At 42.4% G+C, this 17,612-nt stretch overlaps 1 protein-coding gene across 1 annotated transcript in view; it reads right to left on the minus strand.

The window, feature by feature from the left end:
• Nucleotides 1–613: 613 nt before the first annotated feature.
• kirrel1b (kirre like nephrin family adhesion molecule 1b) overlaps nucleotides 614–17,612 on the minus strand; it is an 82,441-nt gene continuing 65,442 nt past the window's right edge. The window contains exons 11-15 of the mRNA XM_030074831.1: nucleotides 11,629–11,845; nucleotides 10,229–10,336; nucleotides 9,044–9,171; nucleotides 7,344–7,421; nucleotides 614–5,553 (exon numbers count right to left, since the gene is read on the minus strand). Coding sequence (XP_029930691.1) covers nucleotides 4,921–5,553; nucleotides 7,344–7,421; nucleotides 9,044–9,171; nucleotides 10,229–10,336; nucleotides 11,629–11,845 — 1,164 coding nt within the window. The 3' untranslated portion in view covers nucleotides 614–4,920. The remainder of the gene's footprint in view (nucleotides 5,554–7,343; nucleotides 7,422–9,043; nucleotides 9,172–10,228; nucleotides 10,337–11,628; nucleotides 11,846–17,612) is intronic.

The raw sequence follows: 17,612 nt of genomic DNA on the forward strand, positions 1-17,612 counted from the left end.
TTTTGCACAGTCTTTTGGCACCCACTGAAGACTCCAAATGTAAAAACAGACACCGAGCCTCTTGGCCAGGGTTGGCACAGCTCAGCACAGCTCAGCACAGCATGGAACGGACAGTCTGAAGCACCACCGTGCTGTGGGCCTGGCCTGCTTCTAGCCTGGGTTTGGCCCAGTTCAGACAGACTTTTGGCTATTTGTGGCCTGGCTGTGCAGTCACTTTGGCCACAGACGCGCTCAAGTCCCCTCTCCTTTTCGGTTGGATTGATCTGAACCTCACCCCGCCACCCTCCCCACCCCCAATCCAACGCATACAAAACAAAGTATCCTGTGTATATATATATATATATATATATATATATAAAAAAAAAAAAAAAAAAAAAAAAAAACTAAACACACTTTGACCACAATCATTTCCTCCAGCAGAGACAAAATAATACCATAAAGTCAAACAGAGAGAGAAAAAAAAAACATTTAAATATTGATTTTTGGAGTAAGAAAGGCATTCATGAGATAACACTGAGGATGGAATGACATAAGCTCATGAAGCTATATATTCTCTAACAGAGAACCCCCCCTCCCCGTCCAAACCCAGCCCACCCATGCCCACCCCAGAACATACACACATTTATATACAAGCTAGAGCGCTGACCTATTCCATATGTTTTCTGGAAGAAAAAAGGTGAGATTCGGAAGAGAGGTATGAGAGAAAGGTTTAAGATTTTGTGATGAGCTTTTCAAAACGCTGAAGTCCAACCTCTGAATTTGGGAGGTGGGAGATTGCTATTGGTATATCACTGGGGAAAGAGGAAAGGATGGAGAGTAAATTGTATTCGAAGACACCTTGTTGATAGGTATACACCAGGAAGCAGGCAACACACTTAACAACCTAGAGTAGATGCATGTCGAGTCCAAACCGTGTGGGTTTAAATTGGTGAACCAAATTGAGACCTCTGTTTTGCCTGTCCTGATATTTGCCACAACATTTTGTCTCTAATGTCTTTGCAGTGTTAACAGGCAGTAAGAGAGGTAACAGTTTATAAGTTTGTACAGCTAACAGACCTAAAGAGGACTTGGTAGCATCACTACCAAGTCAGCTGTACCTGCAAGTACCCGGACGGCCTGGATGTGCATCTATTGGCCCCAGTGCTTTGTGTCGAATTTACTCATCCTGCACAAGGTCATCGTGACATTGCAAGTCTGATGCAAAACACTGCAGTTACAACACTGTAAAAGGGCTGTAAAGAGGTAATAGTATGCAGTACCAAGGCTGTGAGAACCATATAAATTTAAAACGGTGCTCCGCTCCATCTGCCGTTCCTCTTTCCACAACTACTGAAACGGTTTATATGGTGACCTTGCAGCTGTAAGATTCCACCTGATATTTTGGTCAAAAATTTCCTTACTGACATAATGTTGCCCCGCAAACACGTCCTTTTATGTGGCTGTGGTTAGATTTGTGAGAGTGCTTATTCAGACAGCCAGTAAGTATGATTTTTACTGCCTGACAGCACAAAAAACAGAATATACAGTGTCTGCCTGGGGCTGACTGGATAGTTAATCAATACCCATGACTCAACAATTACTTTGCCAGGTGCTGACATTTCTGGCCTTTGAAACTCTCTGTGCGGCCTGTCACTCTTCACTAGCCTCTGACAGTCCGGTAAAGCAGAGAGGCCATAAAAACACCATAAAAAAGTTGAACATTTTTTGTGGTGCTGATGGAGGTTGAATGAATATATTACTCAATGCCCCTTTACAAACTGACTGCAACTGAAAAAGGTCATGCTAGTTTGACTCTGTGGGATATGGATAGGTTGTTGCTTTCCTACCTCAAAGGTACAACAGGCGGAGATGGAGCCTTTTTAATTTCAGGCTCGGTTCATAGTGAAGACGGACGCTGCTGCCATGGAGCGATGATTGTCAATGTCCAAGGTGAAGTTGTGAGATGGTGTGATGACCAGAGTTGAATCCACCCTCATTCACAGGCATAAAAGTACCACAATAAATCACTACTATAGCCAGTAGGAGCTCTGGTAGAAGCCCCACCCCCCTCCATTGTCCACTTGTCCTTCATTAGTACCACAGTAACTGCATGGCCGGTTGTTTGCTATTCCACATTCACACTGCGAGCAACACAAGCAGGTCACAGAAAGTCCACTCATGTCCTCGACCAGCAGACTCAACTGATTTGTTGAACGGCTGCTTTTTCACAGTCACTGGTCGTCGATGGCCAATCAGATTTCTGCGCTGCGTTGTTTCCTTCCTGATGTGACTTCATCTGATGAACAATAGTTCTGACAAGCAAGTGCGAAATGGACAAGAAGTTCATTATGGACTTTAAAAGCTGCCACCTCACGACTGTCCACAAAAACCAAATCTTCAAGAGCAGTGCTTACAATGGTAAACACTGTTGAGTAATTTATTTCAATTTTTGTTCTACTAATGCTACCTATTTAGCTATATTTATTGATCGAAATGTCACAAAAGGCAAAACCAACTAAGATTACTACATTGGTGCCTCTTGGAGCCTCTGGCACTGCATAAAAAATCAGTCACAATGGAGCGACCCATCAAAAAAGTTGCTTGCAGTGTAAACATAGAGTTGGATATTATATAGTTCACCAGAATAATTTTACTGTAATGCAAACGATTGTGTTTCCAACAATTGCTTGTCAGATTCTGCCTTATGTCTCTGAAGGCTGAACCAAATTTTTGATTTCATCTCAGAGAGGAAAACACTTCAGCATTAGTGTAGTGATGATTGAGTAAACTTGGGACTTGTACAGCTGCATCTTTAAGTTCAGGTTAGAGCACCAATATTTTAAAAATGCTGATTATTATGTACCTGTATAAGTGGTACGTACCTACTCTAATACGATATATTGGGTAAATCTTGGAAACAAAATACGTCTGAATTTTCTGCTGTGGTGAGGAAACCAACATACTTACACATGAATGCATAAAGTACCGCATGAGCTAGATTGAATCCTCTGCCTTCCATGATTAACGTACCTTCCTTTTGATATGTTACGCTACACTTAAACGTCCTCATCTCTAAAAGCGGGTCACAACAGTCCCCAAAGTGAGCGGGCATTTTAAACAGCTAGCCATCCATCCATCATTTTGAATGTCGTCGACACGTTTGAAAAAGGCAGCCCAGTCAGATGGCTGGGAATCAAGTGAAGAGTTTCATTCCAAAGTGAGGTATCCATCATTTAAATGAAGTGACACCTACTCGTACAAAATGATTGACAGCCAAAAATTATACTGATTTTTAGTGGGATGGAATCAAGTTAGGTCCATGCCGTAACACCTCACCAACTGGACCGTCTATAATTTGGAGGTATTGAATGATGAGCTTTCGCCCATCAAAGTGGATATGCAGCGTTTTGGACTGGAACTCTTCAAAAGTCTAATTTTAAGTCTACAACATCCCCTTTAAAAACACCACCCATCACTTCTAAGAAAGTCAACATTTCCGACAACAATCACTTCGACACAGAAACCTTTAAACATAAAAAAGTGAATGTCACCCAAAACTCTGAACCTTTGGTCCACAACTCCTTAGAAAAATACTATAAAATGTTTCTGAATGCAATTTTTTATAAGTTTCGGTATAAATATGGAAAAAAAGTCCTACTCTACTGTGCAAGTGAGAGAAACAAATACTTTTTGACACTTCAAGGTAGGGGAGGTATTTTTTTTTGTACAAACTGCAGAAATTCACTCAATGCAAAAGCGCGTTTTTGCCCCCCTGCCCCAATTCACAAATATACAGCATAGACCTCAAGTGAATGAAACGCTGGAATATAGAAATGTATTATGGTGTATAAAATGAGAGATGAGGGAAGGAGCATTTTGAGACAATTGCTACCGCTCCTTTCCTGTCCTCTTAGATGTGACATATACAAAACCTGTCATTGCCAAGAACACTGTCCTCTCCGTAGCGAAGGGAGACACACACTTTTATAGTTTGTGCGTGCTGGCACATAATCATTGGCACTCTGGTCAGTCACTGCACCGCCTTACAAACCTCTGTCCCACTTTGAACCTTTGTCCCATAAAGGTAGATCTTGTATGCCATGGCTGCTGGGCAGTGTTCTAGGTGCGTACGGTGACAAAGGGATTCAAAAGTGCCTGATATATAGAGTCCAAGCTGCCCCATTGCTGCAATACATAGAAACACGTGTTTTTTTTTTGTTTTGTTTTGTTTTGTTTTTTAAAGTGTGTGTGTGTGTGTTTGGACTGTGTGAGAGTCAGAGATTGCAAAAGCTGTGGATTACAGGTAGGTCTTCTGTAGGTCACTGTACTGCATCGCACTGTATACTGGAGAGGTTTGTACAAGGAAATAATACTTACTCCAAAAAGGACCCAATTTTCGCTTATTTACAGAGATGGGATGGGAGGAAGGGGTGATGCAGGGAGATGGTCCAAAAGCCAGAGGAGGAATCGAGGGAGGAAAGGGTTCCTCTGCCCTCCTTAATGGCCCCCACCCCCCCCCTTGTCTACAAAGTGCTCTCTTTCTCTCTTTGTCTTTTTGCTTCTCTTCTCTTGATTGTGGCTCTCGCTGTTGCTGTTGCTGTTGCTGTTGCTGGAGCGTAACAGTGCACACAATAGAAGGTCTGAGCCAAAGTGTGGGAGTGTGTGTATGTATTGCTGCTAACAATTTTGTATGCAATGTTGCTCACTACTGCACGTTGATGTATCGTTGTTGTTGGTGTTTCTCGTGTTGGGAAACGGAACCAAATTCCATGCACTGGTTGCTATGGCAACAGCATTCCGAATCTTGAATGTTCAAGTATGTATAGAAGGGTAGAACTACGTCTTTTGTCTTCAAACAGTGCGTGTGTCTGTGTTTAAATGTGTGTGTGTGTGTACCGCTGCACAATAAACAGTCCACGTGGGCGCATGTGTGTGAGCTTCTCACACATGAGTCTGCATCCTCTGTGTGTGTCTGTGGGAATAGTCAGAGGGTGGAGACGAGTAGGAGAAGCGAGTGGAGCTTCCATATTTCCCCAGCCCTGTTTCAGGACTTTGCCCTGGCCCCGGCCCCGGCCCTGGCCCCTGCCCGGGCCCCTGCCCCACCCCTTGTCCCGTTGGATACATCTCATAGGCTGGGCCCTCCTCTATGGGCGGGGCAAAGCCCATGCGGTAGCTGGGATACTGGGAGGGGTATCCATAGTTGTCATAGGCCAGCTGAGTGCTGCTGTCCAACAGACCGCAGTCTCCGGGGTAATCGCCAGGAGACTGAAGTGCCGGATTGGGTGGCGCTTGCTGGCTCTGCGCCGCTCTGGAAAAGGTGTTGAACTGGGCGTAGCTGGCGTGGGACATCCTGGAAGGCGGGCGTGGGTCGTAGCAGCCAGCCCTTGACCCTGGCACTCCACTGGGGGGCACTGCACCGCTGGCGGCAGCCGATGGCCCGCTGGATGTAGCGCCGGTCGGCCCGCTGCTCGGGTTCGGGGAGCGAAACTCTCCCTGGTAGTGGATGGCACGGGACTGGGGGCGCGCCTCGTCATGGGTGGTGGCCCGCACGTTGTAGTAGCCATTGGTTGGATCCTGGGTTGACAGGGGAGACTATTAGCGTTTCAGTTCAATTATATGAGCTAAAAATAAGGCTAAAAAACATCTATTCTGTACTCTGGTTGGCCTGGCACAGCACACATTTAAATGTCTCGGCTGTCAGACGCTTGTTAAAGGTACACAGTATAGTTTGTGACCACTAGTGGTGCTATAATGTATAATAGAAGCTGCCCCTGTACAGCACATGCTTCCAGCATGCCACGAGACAGGGGTGACACATTACACACACTGATATGAACAATGCAACTTTCAAAATATTCCAAATTAATCTTTCCAGGTAGGAAATGAATTCAAAATCAAGTATCTAAACACAGCCAAGGAAAACTACAGTGTGTACCTTTATGTGGCAGAACTGAGTAACTAACTAAGGGTGACAACCATATGGAAAGCCTTGGGGGACTAACTAAGCACCCGAATCTCTGGCGTTTTTCTTTAAAAAAAAAACAAAAAAAAAAACAATCAAACACTGGCATTCCTGTGATGTACTGAGTATTAACATGTGGCTCATATTGTTTAATGGCAGACTGATGTGCTTGGTGATGCAGGCGCAATTGGTGACGTGCTTATTGGTCATGCGTCATTACATGTGGAGTAAAGTGATGGTGTGTGAATAATGCAGCATACAGTTATGTGTATGACCACAGCGATCATGATACAGTTTCCTCTCTGCCGATAAAAACCTGGCCGAGCAGCACCACCCAGGGCTACGGCTTTCTCTGGGAGAAAAGTACTGTTATGTTCTGTGGAGAGTTTTTTTTTTTTTTTTTTAGTTTAATTTGTTTGGGCAAGAAAGAGCAATGCCATTTGATTTTCGGTGGCCCCAGTAAGTGCACTACAAGTGAACTGTGGTGCGGTTTGTTAGGAGTAAGAATGTGATCTGAAGCAACTACAGAAAATACCCTGAAACACAAGGTTTTACGGGGATATGCTGTTAGAAGAGGCCTAGGCTCATTTTCCACTTTTATTACGGTCCTGATCAGTCTGGGTTGGTTCAGGCTTGAATCTCAGCATTTTTACCTGATTTGTGCTGGGCTCAGTGTGTTAAGCCTCTTCTTTTTTTCCTCTCTTTTTTAATAAACTACAAAATGCATGCTATCTTATCTAGGCAACAGCATTTTTTGACAAATGCAACAGTTTGTGTTGAGGGAGAAGGGATACAACAAAAAAGAAAAGGAAAAAAAAAAACATTGTTAGGATTTGTTTTGTTTTTTATATGGGCTCAGAAAATCAAAGTGCCGTGCGTGCTCAGACAACCTCAGGCCTCATATGTTTGGGGGAAATCAAAAGTCTAATTCCACTACAGTTCAGACCCAAGACAACAACCTGCAGATGAAACTTTGACCTTTTAGCTGATGAATCCACTCAGTTAGAAACAGATGCAGGGAGAATCACCAACATTTGTTTTAGGGGGAAAATCAGTAACACAGATAACTGAGTAAGAGCTGTCTTCTTGTGAAAACCAGGTTAAAACAAGAGGTCCAATGCAAAGGCTGGAACAGAGGAAAGATTAAATGCAGAATATTTGTATTATAGTACCTGCAAAAAAAACGTGCATCATTTTGTCTGTACTTTCCCAAGTTTGTTTCATGAAACTGGCCGCACTGAATGATGGTTATGATCACAAAGCTCATGACACAGAGTATGTCTGAGGATGTAACCATGCTCCATGCAAAATATAATGTTGTAAGGCTGCATAAATGTCTTTTTTTCTCTCAGATGATTATCATAGGAGTACAATGTGAAATGGTGAAATCGCTCCATCTCACCTTGAGCTCATACTCTTCCCGGTTGTCGAGGGTTTCGCTCCTTATGTCCTGCTTCAGGTCCATGTCGTCTTTGAACGGCTGAGTGGAGGGAGAGAGGGAGACAGAGGGCAGAAACTAAACCATCAAACAACGAAACACACACACGGAAAGAGGGAGGGTGAGAAAGGAAAGGAGAAGGAAGGGAGGGAGGGAAGAGGAAAACAGAGTTTCAGGTTTTTCATCCGCAGAGAGCAGAAGACGAAAACGGTTAGTGCTTGGAAAAGGTTTCTGGCGGAGCTTTAGAACCTGGGATGACAGGAGTAACAGAGCAGCCTCTTCGTATTGTTTCTCGCGCACTTCCAGGGTGGAACTCTTTCCACAAAGCAATATGGCCGTCAAAACTTCCCAGTCTATCCGCCGCTGTGTGTGTGTCTGTGTGTGTGTGTATCTTTTTATCCTTATTGTATGTGTAAGTGCTTTTGTGTGTGACTATTTTCAAGTATGACAATATGCATGTTTTTTTTTGCCTGCTCTCTAATGTGCGGTAATGTGTGAGTGTGATTTGTATGTGATTTCATTTGTGCATGTGTCAGTGGATCTGTTTTCCTGCTTGTATGTGTGTGTGTGTGTGTGTCTCTGTGTGCTTTTATCTATTGTATGTGCAGGTAAGTACTTTCAGGTATGGTAATGCATGTGCTTATGTGCGTATTTTTAAGGGCTGTAAAATTTTTGCATGTTTTACCACACTGCCAATATACATTACATTATTGTGACCATTTTCCAAAGCATACCGTACTGTTCCAGGCAGTCATTTGTTTCCTATCGTTTCAGCAGAGTCTGAAAATCAACGTGCAGTGACTTGACACTCGCCACAGACGGGTAATCCATCACAGCGAACATCCTGCCAGGATTTATTTTTGTCAAAGTTATTTTATCACCAGCAGAGTCATTTATTTGAGCACATTGTTTTGAGAAGTTTGGAAGTCTTTCTTGTGTGTTCATGTGCAGGTGGGAAGCTTCATCTGGGACTTCAAGGGTATGAAAAAAAAAAAAAAAAAAAACCTTGTGCATTTGGCTTCTTCTTCCTTTAAAAAAAAAAAAAGTTAGATAGTCTGGCGTCCAAGTAGGAAATTTATTTTTCAAGTATATTCATTTGCATGTGAATGCACCCTTCCTCTCTGCAGCACTTGGAAGCCCACACAACCAGATTTACGCCTGCCAGAAAATAGTCCCGGAAGAAAAGATTGTTTTACAAACTAAATTTATACATCCGTGACGTGTAAACCCATGCATGAACGTTAACAGGAGGATCAGGAAATCTTAAAGTTGGCCTGAATTAAAACATTTGGCTGAAAAAAATCTTGAAAATATTTGAAAAAAAAAAAAAAGGAAAATCAGGGTATTCAGGTTCATATTAAAATGCACGGTATGCTTCGGCAAATGTTAATGTAAAGTATGTGTGCAGTGTAGTAAATGGGCTAAAATATGCAAAAAGTAGTATGATCCTTTAATGTGTATGAATGCGACTGTATGTGTGCATGCCTGTACTCTCATATGCATGTGTGTGTGTTTTCTCAGTGCATAGAGTGCATGAGTGTGTGTGTGTAATTGTATCTTCCTCCCATGCCGCCCTTAGTGTCTAAGCATCTCTATATTTAAGGCCAGTGACCCATACGCCTCCGCTGCACGGCCCCCGGTGACTCAGATGGGTGTCTACTCACGGAGTACATGGCCTTGACCATACGGTTAGCCGTGGAGACGCTAGCCGCCTCCTCCTCCAGGCTGTGGGTCTCCTTGTTCACCGTCTCCACCTTGATGTCTGGTTTGCCCAGGGTGACCCCGCGGTGACCTGAAAGAAAAGCACAACCTCTGCTCACACTGAGGGTTGACAGTAATAATTAACGACGATTCGCGCGGAGCTGCATTCTCCAAATTAAGGGAGATGGGATGGTTTTTTCTCGAGCGAAGCCAAACATTGTGATTTTGGCTGAAATGCATAAATCTTCTCGCCTAGCCCTGCTTTAAATGATAATGCCGCTGCGTTTTATTCATATATCTCTGTTTTCTACACCGGGACAGTCCAATCAATATTGGCAAACACACAGTAAACAACTCGCTGCCTGGAACCAGAAAAAGTAAAATATAAACCTGTGAGCAGCATACACAACAAATGAAAAACTGCTTATACAGAGCCACACAATGTTTGTTTGAGTTTCTATTTCCAAATGAGATTTTTTTTTTTTTTTCCCCTACAGTAGTGTTATCAGCTCTGAACCAGAAAATGTACTCTTATCCCCAGAAAATCCCCCTGGGGACTCTCCCAGTCACCTTCACTGTCTTTCCCCAGTCTTCATTCGCTATGGAGCAGCTTCAGATTAAACCACTTGATGCCACCACATGTTCAAATGTTAGTTCTCCCATTTCTGGCTTTGGGTAAGAGCGGTTTGTGTTCATAAATACTAATTGGACTCCCCTAGGCTGTAGGAATAACATATAGGGATTCATAAATTAAATACTATTCACCTTTAAATGCTCTTGTTCTCCGTGCTGTTATTTATGTACTTAATCTAGTATATGAGCAGCATATAAATAAGGCGTATAAAAAAATCAATACAATTCCGTGTCAGTAGAATCAAAAGAGAAACGTACAGTAGGCGTTTTAAGGCAGTTTGCCATATTATATGAATATTCATTAATCTCATTTGAATAAAATGCTATACCGGCTGGCGTAAGTTTCATTTTCTAACGCGGAGTGGCAGAATGACAGATAGGCAGAGGGGATGAAAGAAAGACTGATAGACACATATGCGCAAGTGCCCGCGTGCACGTGCACACACACAAATAAACACATGCACAAAACACACACAAACACGCACACACAATCGAGAACCAGTGTGTGCACTCACTGCCTTTGCGTTGGCGGTAGAGGAAGAAGGCGAGTGCCAGTAGAAACATAAGCAGCAGAATGGAGGATCCCACCGTCCCACCGGCTATAATTCCCACTGGAACAATCTCTGAAACAAACACAAACCGAGAGGGTCGGGGTTGAGGGACAGCTGTCACGGAAACCTGCAAGCATAAATCTCATTTTGGCCTTGCTGAGTGCAAAACTGCAACTCAGAGGGCTGGGAACACGGATAAGGAGCGACAGCCAGACAAGGGATAAGAACACTGTTGGGGTACATGGAAAGACAAATCCAAGCTCTGTTTTGGAGACATTTTAGATGATGCTGATTTCCTAAAGACAGAGTATAAAACCATAACTATCACGTGACACCATACACACATTACTTTCACTTGGACCATTAGTTTGGAGTCACTGGACAAAATAATTTACATAAAATCCTTCTTTTTCCTAATATTTCAGAAATAGTCTGTGTGCCAAAATAGAGAGAATCATGACAGTTATTTCTTACATGTTACTCAGAGCTTTTTTGTTGGATATTGGATATTACTCTTGGGTAAATATGAAATTTGAGCCCAGTATCATCGGCATTGAAATGGATACCAGAATCCATATTAGTGCTAGCACTGCAGTGGCCAGTTCAGGGTATTTCTTGCTCAAGGGCACTTGAGCGGAGCGTAAATCTCACTTAAGGCCACATATTTATAGAACCCTAACCCCAACATCCTTGCATCATACGCTCATTTTCCAACAAAAATAGAAAAAAAAAAAAAAAAAAAGTTTGAAATCTGCTTTGGTCAGCTCCTTTTCTGAGGACAAGTGCAGCAACGCCTGACAACGCTATTAATAATAGAGTTAAAATATCATTAATAATAAATCATGAGATACATGAAAAGTGCCCAAAACAATCTGGCAAAGGGGCCCCACAGATTTTTGCTTGATCCTTGTTCTACACATTGCAAGTTTTTATCAAAAGGTAAAACTATTACAGAGTAATTTAACAAAAAATAAGTTGTGTTTTATGGTAGACAGAGTTTGTTAATGGTAAATAAAAACATGTTGAGCAGCATTTCAGTAAATTGGATTTATTTTATTATTTTAACACTGAGGTGCACCTGATATAATACTTCCATGAGAAATATCTGTAAAATGATATTCACCACCTAGTTAGATATAATGCTCTCAGAAAAATATGAGATTCCTTGTGGTAATTCTCCGCTGGATGTTGACACGAGCACAACGTCCCAGTGAGAAGATGATATTCCTTTTAAGATGTGAAAGCAGCCTAAAGCCCCATCCAGCTGATGCCCCCAAAACCTCGTTCCCCTCCCCTTGTTCTCGGGCGGCGGTAACGAGCCTCAAACCTCCAGCGAGAAGGCGAGAGGATGTGTGCTCCCGTACCTTTCTCCTCCAGGGTGATGATCATGGTGCCGGGCCCGAAGGAGTTCCAGGCGGTGCAGTTGTAGGGCGAGTGGAAGTCGGACTCCATGACGTTGTTGATGGTGAGGGTGGACAGGACGGCGCCGCCCTGGGACGGAGGCTTGCTCTGCTCCACCGTGTACCTCTCCATCAGCGTCCCCTTCTCCTTCTCCCACACGTTCTCCTTCCATGCCCAGACCTGTAAAACACATTTTTAAATGACCCATTTGGATCTTTTCCAGCAGGCACTTTTGGGACCCTCAGGGCATTTTGTTCCTTTTTTCTCGGGCAATTTTATACCCATAAAATAACACATTTACTTTGCGTACTGGCAAATAAACACTCAATTTGTTACCACGAAGATTCAGAGGCATTTTCTCCCGCCTGAGGCTGTGTGCTCGGCTGTTTTCTGATCAATAACCGTTCCATTTCTCTCACCCAGAAGCCGAGTGACAGGCTCCGACGAGTCACCTATGGTGGCCCTGAGGGGACTGTTGCCACACTCGCGCGGGAATAATTGACAACTCAACTCCGAAAATGTGAACAGGGTGAACTGCAAAAAGGGACTCCTAATTATCTGAGACATTTTTTGACCCTTGGTTTTAATTTAACAGGCATTTAATAAACATTCAAGCTGCGTTTTTCCTCAAGGCGTTTGTTAATTTCTGACCCTACAACCATCTCTGCTCCATCTCCTCCAGAAGTACCTCACATCACCTCCTCCCCTCTGAGTCACACCCTCCCCGCCGCAGCCTCCTGCTCGACTCACTCTAATTTGCTCTGATTTTGAACAAGGCAACGGTAAACATGTCACCCCACATGAGTGATGCAGTCAATCTGCGCACCAATCAGTAACAAACATGCCACCTTATTTTGACATGCAACTGCAGCGCTCCTTTGAGACAACTTGTGCAAAACAAACACACACACACACACACACACAAAAACTGGAAATGGCAGAGGAAAGTGGCGAGGTGCACTCACTTCCTCCAAGATTTGTCAAAATTTCATTAGTGTTGTTTGACATATTATGCTTGACACACGGATGAGCAAACAAATAATACAGCTCCCCATTTCAGCCAAACGTGTAATTTTGAAAATGTCAAAACATAATGATGAGATGCATTATTCCCTTAAGTTTCACTGAAATCAGTCAGCAATATCTGAGCTCTTCTCTGTCTTATTATTTTCCTCATCATGTACATCTCGCATATACGATGAGTCTAGGCTCACAGAAATATTACCAGGGCTCTACAGCTGTGAACTTTGCACTTGTTTCTATTTGTTGCACGTAACGTTGGTGATGGAGACACTGGAGCTTATTCTGCTGTTGCGCTTGTTACAAATCACTGATCTCTGTCTTCACATAAATAACTAAAATGTAAAGAGATGACAAAGCAAAGAAGAAGCGTGCAGGGAGCGTCACACAGCAGTTTGCCGTAACACATAAATATGCATTAATCTCATTTATTTGGGCAGGTACACCGCCGCCACATGCCTCACTGAAATGGAAAATAGTAGAATGAGACATGGAGGGAATAAGTTTTTCATTCATAAATGCAAAATGTCTCAATGCCAATCTGAACTTCAGTTTCTTCACAATGGACTTCTTACCTTGCCATTCCTCATTACTGCAAGGTGCCGATGCAAAGACGCTGAACACTATGTATGTTATGTTTTGTTTGGTTTTTGTTACCGCGCCTTGTATTATCCTTTTTACACTGCTTCTGTCTGGCCTTCTCGATCAACCTCATTATCACTGCCTCATTGTTCTTGGAAATAACATGACACAGCATGATGTATGGGAGGACGCATTCAGTGAAAAAGCAAAGGAGTGAACGTGAGGAAAAAAGAAAGAGAGGATGAGAGAGATCCTAATACATGTACACATACGCATAAACATATTTCAATTGAATAAGTTGAATTTAAAGGTGTGTAAAAGTCAAATATTCCAGAGGTTCAACTACAACATATATATTTTTTTTACTTTAAAATACCAGTGAATAAATAGGATATGGCACTTAGTGGTCGACCGATTAATCAGCCGCTGCTTAATTAGGCCGATATCTGGCAATTTGAGATAATCGGCATCGGTCGACGTCTGCGCTCATGTTGCCATTTTTTGAAAATGTATTAAAAATAATAAACAGATTGCAGAGTGCAGATCTGCTCGAGCAAACAGAGACAATGCACATTTTTTTTCAGATGTTTTTTCTGTGTTCAGGTGAATAACGGTGTACAATAAATGTTCATTGGAAGCGAAAACAAAAAAGATGCTGCCGGCTGTTACTGTGTGCACTAGCATTGTTTATTTATTTTTTCATTTATTTATGTAAGTTTACAAGTTTTCATTCTCTCTCAGAAACGCGGAAACAAAGAGATGCTGCTATGTGCCGATAAGTGCACTAAAGCTTTATTTTATTTGTCATTCATAAGGGTTTTTTTTTCTTCTTTACAAAGTTGAGTTGCAGACAGAGTGCAGATCTACTTAAGGCAACAGAGACAAAGCAGACAGTGACATTAGTGTTAAAGAAATGCTCATTGCTTTCAGCCAATTCGGTGTCTCATACATTATTATTATGAAATTGCTTTATTTTATCAGATGCCAATATAACAGCAACAACAACAACATGATATGATGCTATCACCATTATATATCAACCATTGGCCGCCCTGCTCTCTTAATATCATCATCGGCTTCAGGTATTGAAACCCCCACTTCCCTAAATTATCAATCTCTTTCTATCTGTGACTGTTTGGTTCACGCCTTGATTATTTCCCCCACTGGCATGAAACTGGGGTTCATGGTGGGCGTGTCTGTGGCCATCGAGGTGAGGCCACAACAAAGCAGCAAGAAAAGACAAAAAAAGTGCAGCAGACAAGGTTTGTTTCAAACCACAGTGCTGCTTTTTGTTTCATCACAGAGTTCAGCGTTTGCCTCCGGTGTTTCGGCTTTAGCTCGGTGTCAGGACAGACAGCTCGTCAAGAGGAGTGACAGGTGGCGGGGCGGGAGCTTTATTAAGAGAGGGGGCGGAGGGCGGGACTAATAATACACTTCCTGCGCCGAGGTGAATACTAACACTGACAGAGGAAAGCGGCTCCGCCACGTGGGGCTGCCCCGCCATCAGGGCTGCAACAAACGATTATCCTCCTTGTCGATTAATCAAATCATTATTTTTTCAATTAGCTGCTTAATCACTTCATCCACAAAACATTCAAAATAACAATAAATGCCCATCACAAGTTACCGGTGTCTTAAAATTGCCTCCTGAGTCTGACCAGCAGCCAAGAAAAACCCAAAGTGTTTATGATATGACCCAGAAAAAGCAAGTGAATCATAGCATCTGTGTAAAAAGCATGTGATCGATTCATTTTTTTTTGTCAAGTCACCGAGAAATTAATCAAGTAATCAATTCAACACTGGCTATCAGACATAGATAACCCTGGCCACTGTCTCCAGCATTAATCCTCCAATCCAGTTCACACAACAAAGTATTTCAGCTATTTGAGCATTAATTGACGGTAAATTTGTACATCAGCGCACTGCAAACATCTGTGAGTGGTCAGCGCAGCGAGACGTCTCACAAGATGGGAAATGTGTGTGTCACCGCGCTGTGAGGGAGACGGCTTTAATCTTCCATACGTTTAATTTGTTGGATTTTTATCTATATCCGATTCTTAACTGCTGCAACGACCCGATTTCCCCTCAGGGATCAATAATGTTAATTTCACCTTATCTTATCTAATATGGTAATGGCCGCAGCAGACTCAAACGCACACACACACACACACACACACACACACACGTAAACATTCAGTAAACATATAAACTGGTGTTAAGAAAGGTTAAAGCACACTAAAGCGGGTTTGAAAAGGAAATATAGTTTAAACAGTAAATTAAATGACTTTTTTAAAATATTTTTGAAAATATCAAACTAAAAAAATTCCATTTTGTTTACAGTCACAGGAAGATTGGACATCACAAGGAACACACACACACACGAGCAATAGAGTCAGGCAGGTCTTTCTACTTAAAATCTGCTGCAGTAGAAATTTGAAGTTATTAAATATGAAGCAGGACAATATCAAATATACATAGACCCATATGTTGTGTTAATGTACCTTTTAACCTGGATGGGAAAAAAAATCAAAATGGCAAACCTGATGAAGAAGAGGTCAGATAGAAGAAAATAAGTCCTGATTTGTTTACATATTATAGATTTTTATTATTTGTCTCACTTTAATCCATCACAATGTGTCTTTTTTTTTTGCCCAAATATCACTCTTTCTCACAGAAATTGCTCCCTTTTTCAGATTCTCTTTCTCAGTCCCTCTTGCTCTTTCATTACAGCCTTTAGACACACACACACACACACACACTCTCTCTCTCTCTCACACACAGCATCATGCTTCATATTTGATAAGTCCTTGTGTCTCTGCATTAAGCCGGGACTATAATGTCGTATCACATTATACGCTCGGAGCTCTGGGCGAGTGCGGCAGGGGGCTGAGGCTTTCTAAAAGCTCTGATTTCTGTCATGTCGGCGCTCCACAATTGGATAATTGACGCTGAAAGGTACAGAATTTTACTCTCCCTCCATCTCTCTCTCTCCCCCTCTCTCTCTCTCTCTCTCTCTCTCTCATTTCAGTCTCATTTCAACCCCCCTCCCCACCTGATCCCTACCCTACCCCCAACACTTTTTGTCTCACTCGAGCTTTCAAACCAAAATCCAAAAGTGGTATTTCCATTTTCCGACTCCTTCCTGTTGTTTGCGACCCGTGCTGTTTTTGGTCCATTTTGTCTCTTACATCACAGGTTTTCAAACTTTTCCAAGCTTAGAGCCCCCAAACTGACTTTCATTCAGCTCTGGACCCCCATTTGAACTGGTTTGGGCTTGGAGACCCTGATATGAAAAGATGTTTTGGTTTAGCCCCTTAATGTTTCAATGGCCTGTCAGACGCCCTGGCTAACATGCTGTCTTTTAGAAGCTAGGGGTTTTAAAGCTAGAGTGAAGATATCATAAGGAATTGGAGAACCTAAGGAATCCATTGATCCCAAGCATGTAATTCTCAGTTGTGGGCAAGGGGGGTGAAATGTTGCTCCAAAGTTTGTAGACAGAAAACCTGGCATGGTCATTTTCAAAGGGGTCCCTTGACCTGTCGCCTCAAAAAATCTCAAATTAATCTTCAGGTTCCCAGCTTTCAAAGGATGTTCACCACTTCGTCTTCTTCTTGACATTTTATTCCCCCCTGAGGATCCCATCCCCTCCTCTAAAATGGGTTTAAAGAAAGAGGAGGGATGGTAAGGGGTTAAAATGTAGTAACAAATAGATTCAAAGTAGTCAGATTAACACCATAATGTTAATATAATCACTTATACATTTTTGTTGCATTATAATAGCATCTAATGAATTAAGGTTTAGGGAAATTAAACTATTTCCCATTTTGCGGAGGACCCTTTGGAAGCCCCTGAAGGACCCCCGGGTGACCCCAAACCTCACTTTCAAACCACGGACGGAGATACATGAAAAGTTAATCTATAGTAATGAACAAACCTGCAGCCAGTTATTCATTTGTATCCATGAAACTCAACATACTGTATCACTGAGTGGATGAATGATAGAAGTCATGCATGAGAATTAGGAATATTTTCACGCTGCTGGGGCTCAAAATAAACCGGGAGGACTAACGCAGATCTGCTTTTTTCCACCCAAACCTTTATTTAGCCCGGTAAGGTTTCACTGCTGTGTTTCATCAGAGCCTCGCTTCACATTCACACAACACACCCTGACGCCCCGCGTGGGAACGGCTACTTTTGAAATATAATCGGCTGGATATTACAAGTTATCCTTTCAATAATGTAATAAGCAACGCAACTACTAAAATAACTTCACCAAAGCAACTTCACTGAACTTTTGACATTTGCTTACTTTTTAAACAAATGTTTTCAACTGAACGGTCCTAAA

The sequence above is a fragment of the Myripristis murdjan genome, chromosome 17 (assembly GCF_902150065.1).
Source record: "Myripristis murdjan chromosome 17, fMyrMur1.1, whole genome shotgun sequence".
Lineage (NCBI taxonomy): Eukaryota > Metazoa > Chordata > Actinopteri > Holocentriformes > Holocentridae > Myripristis > Myripristis murdjan.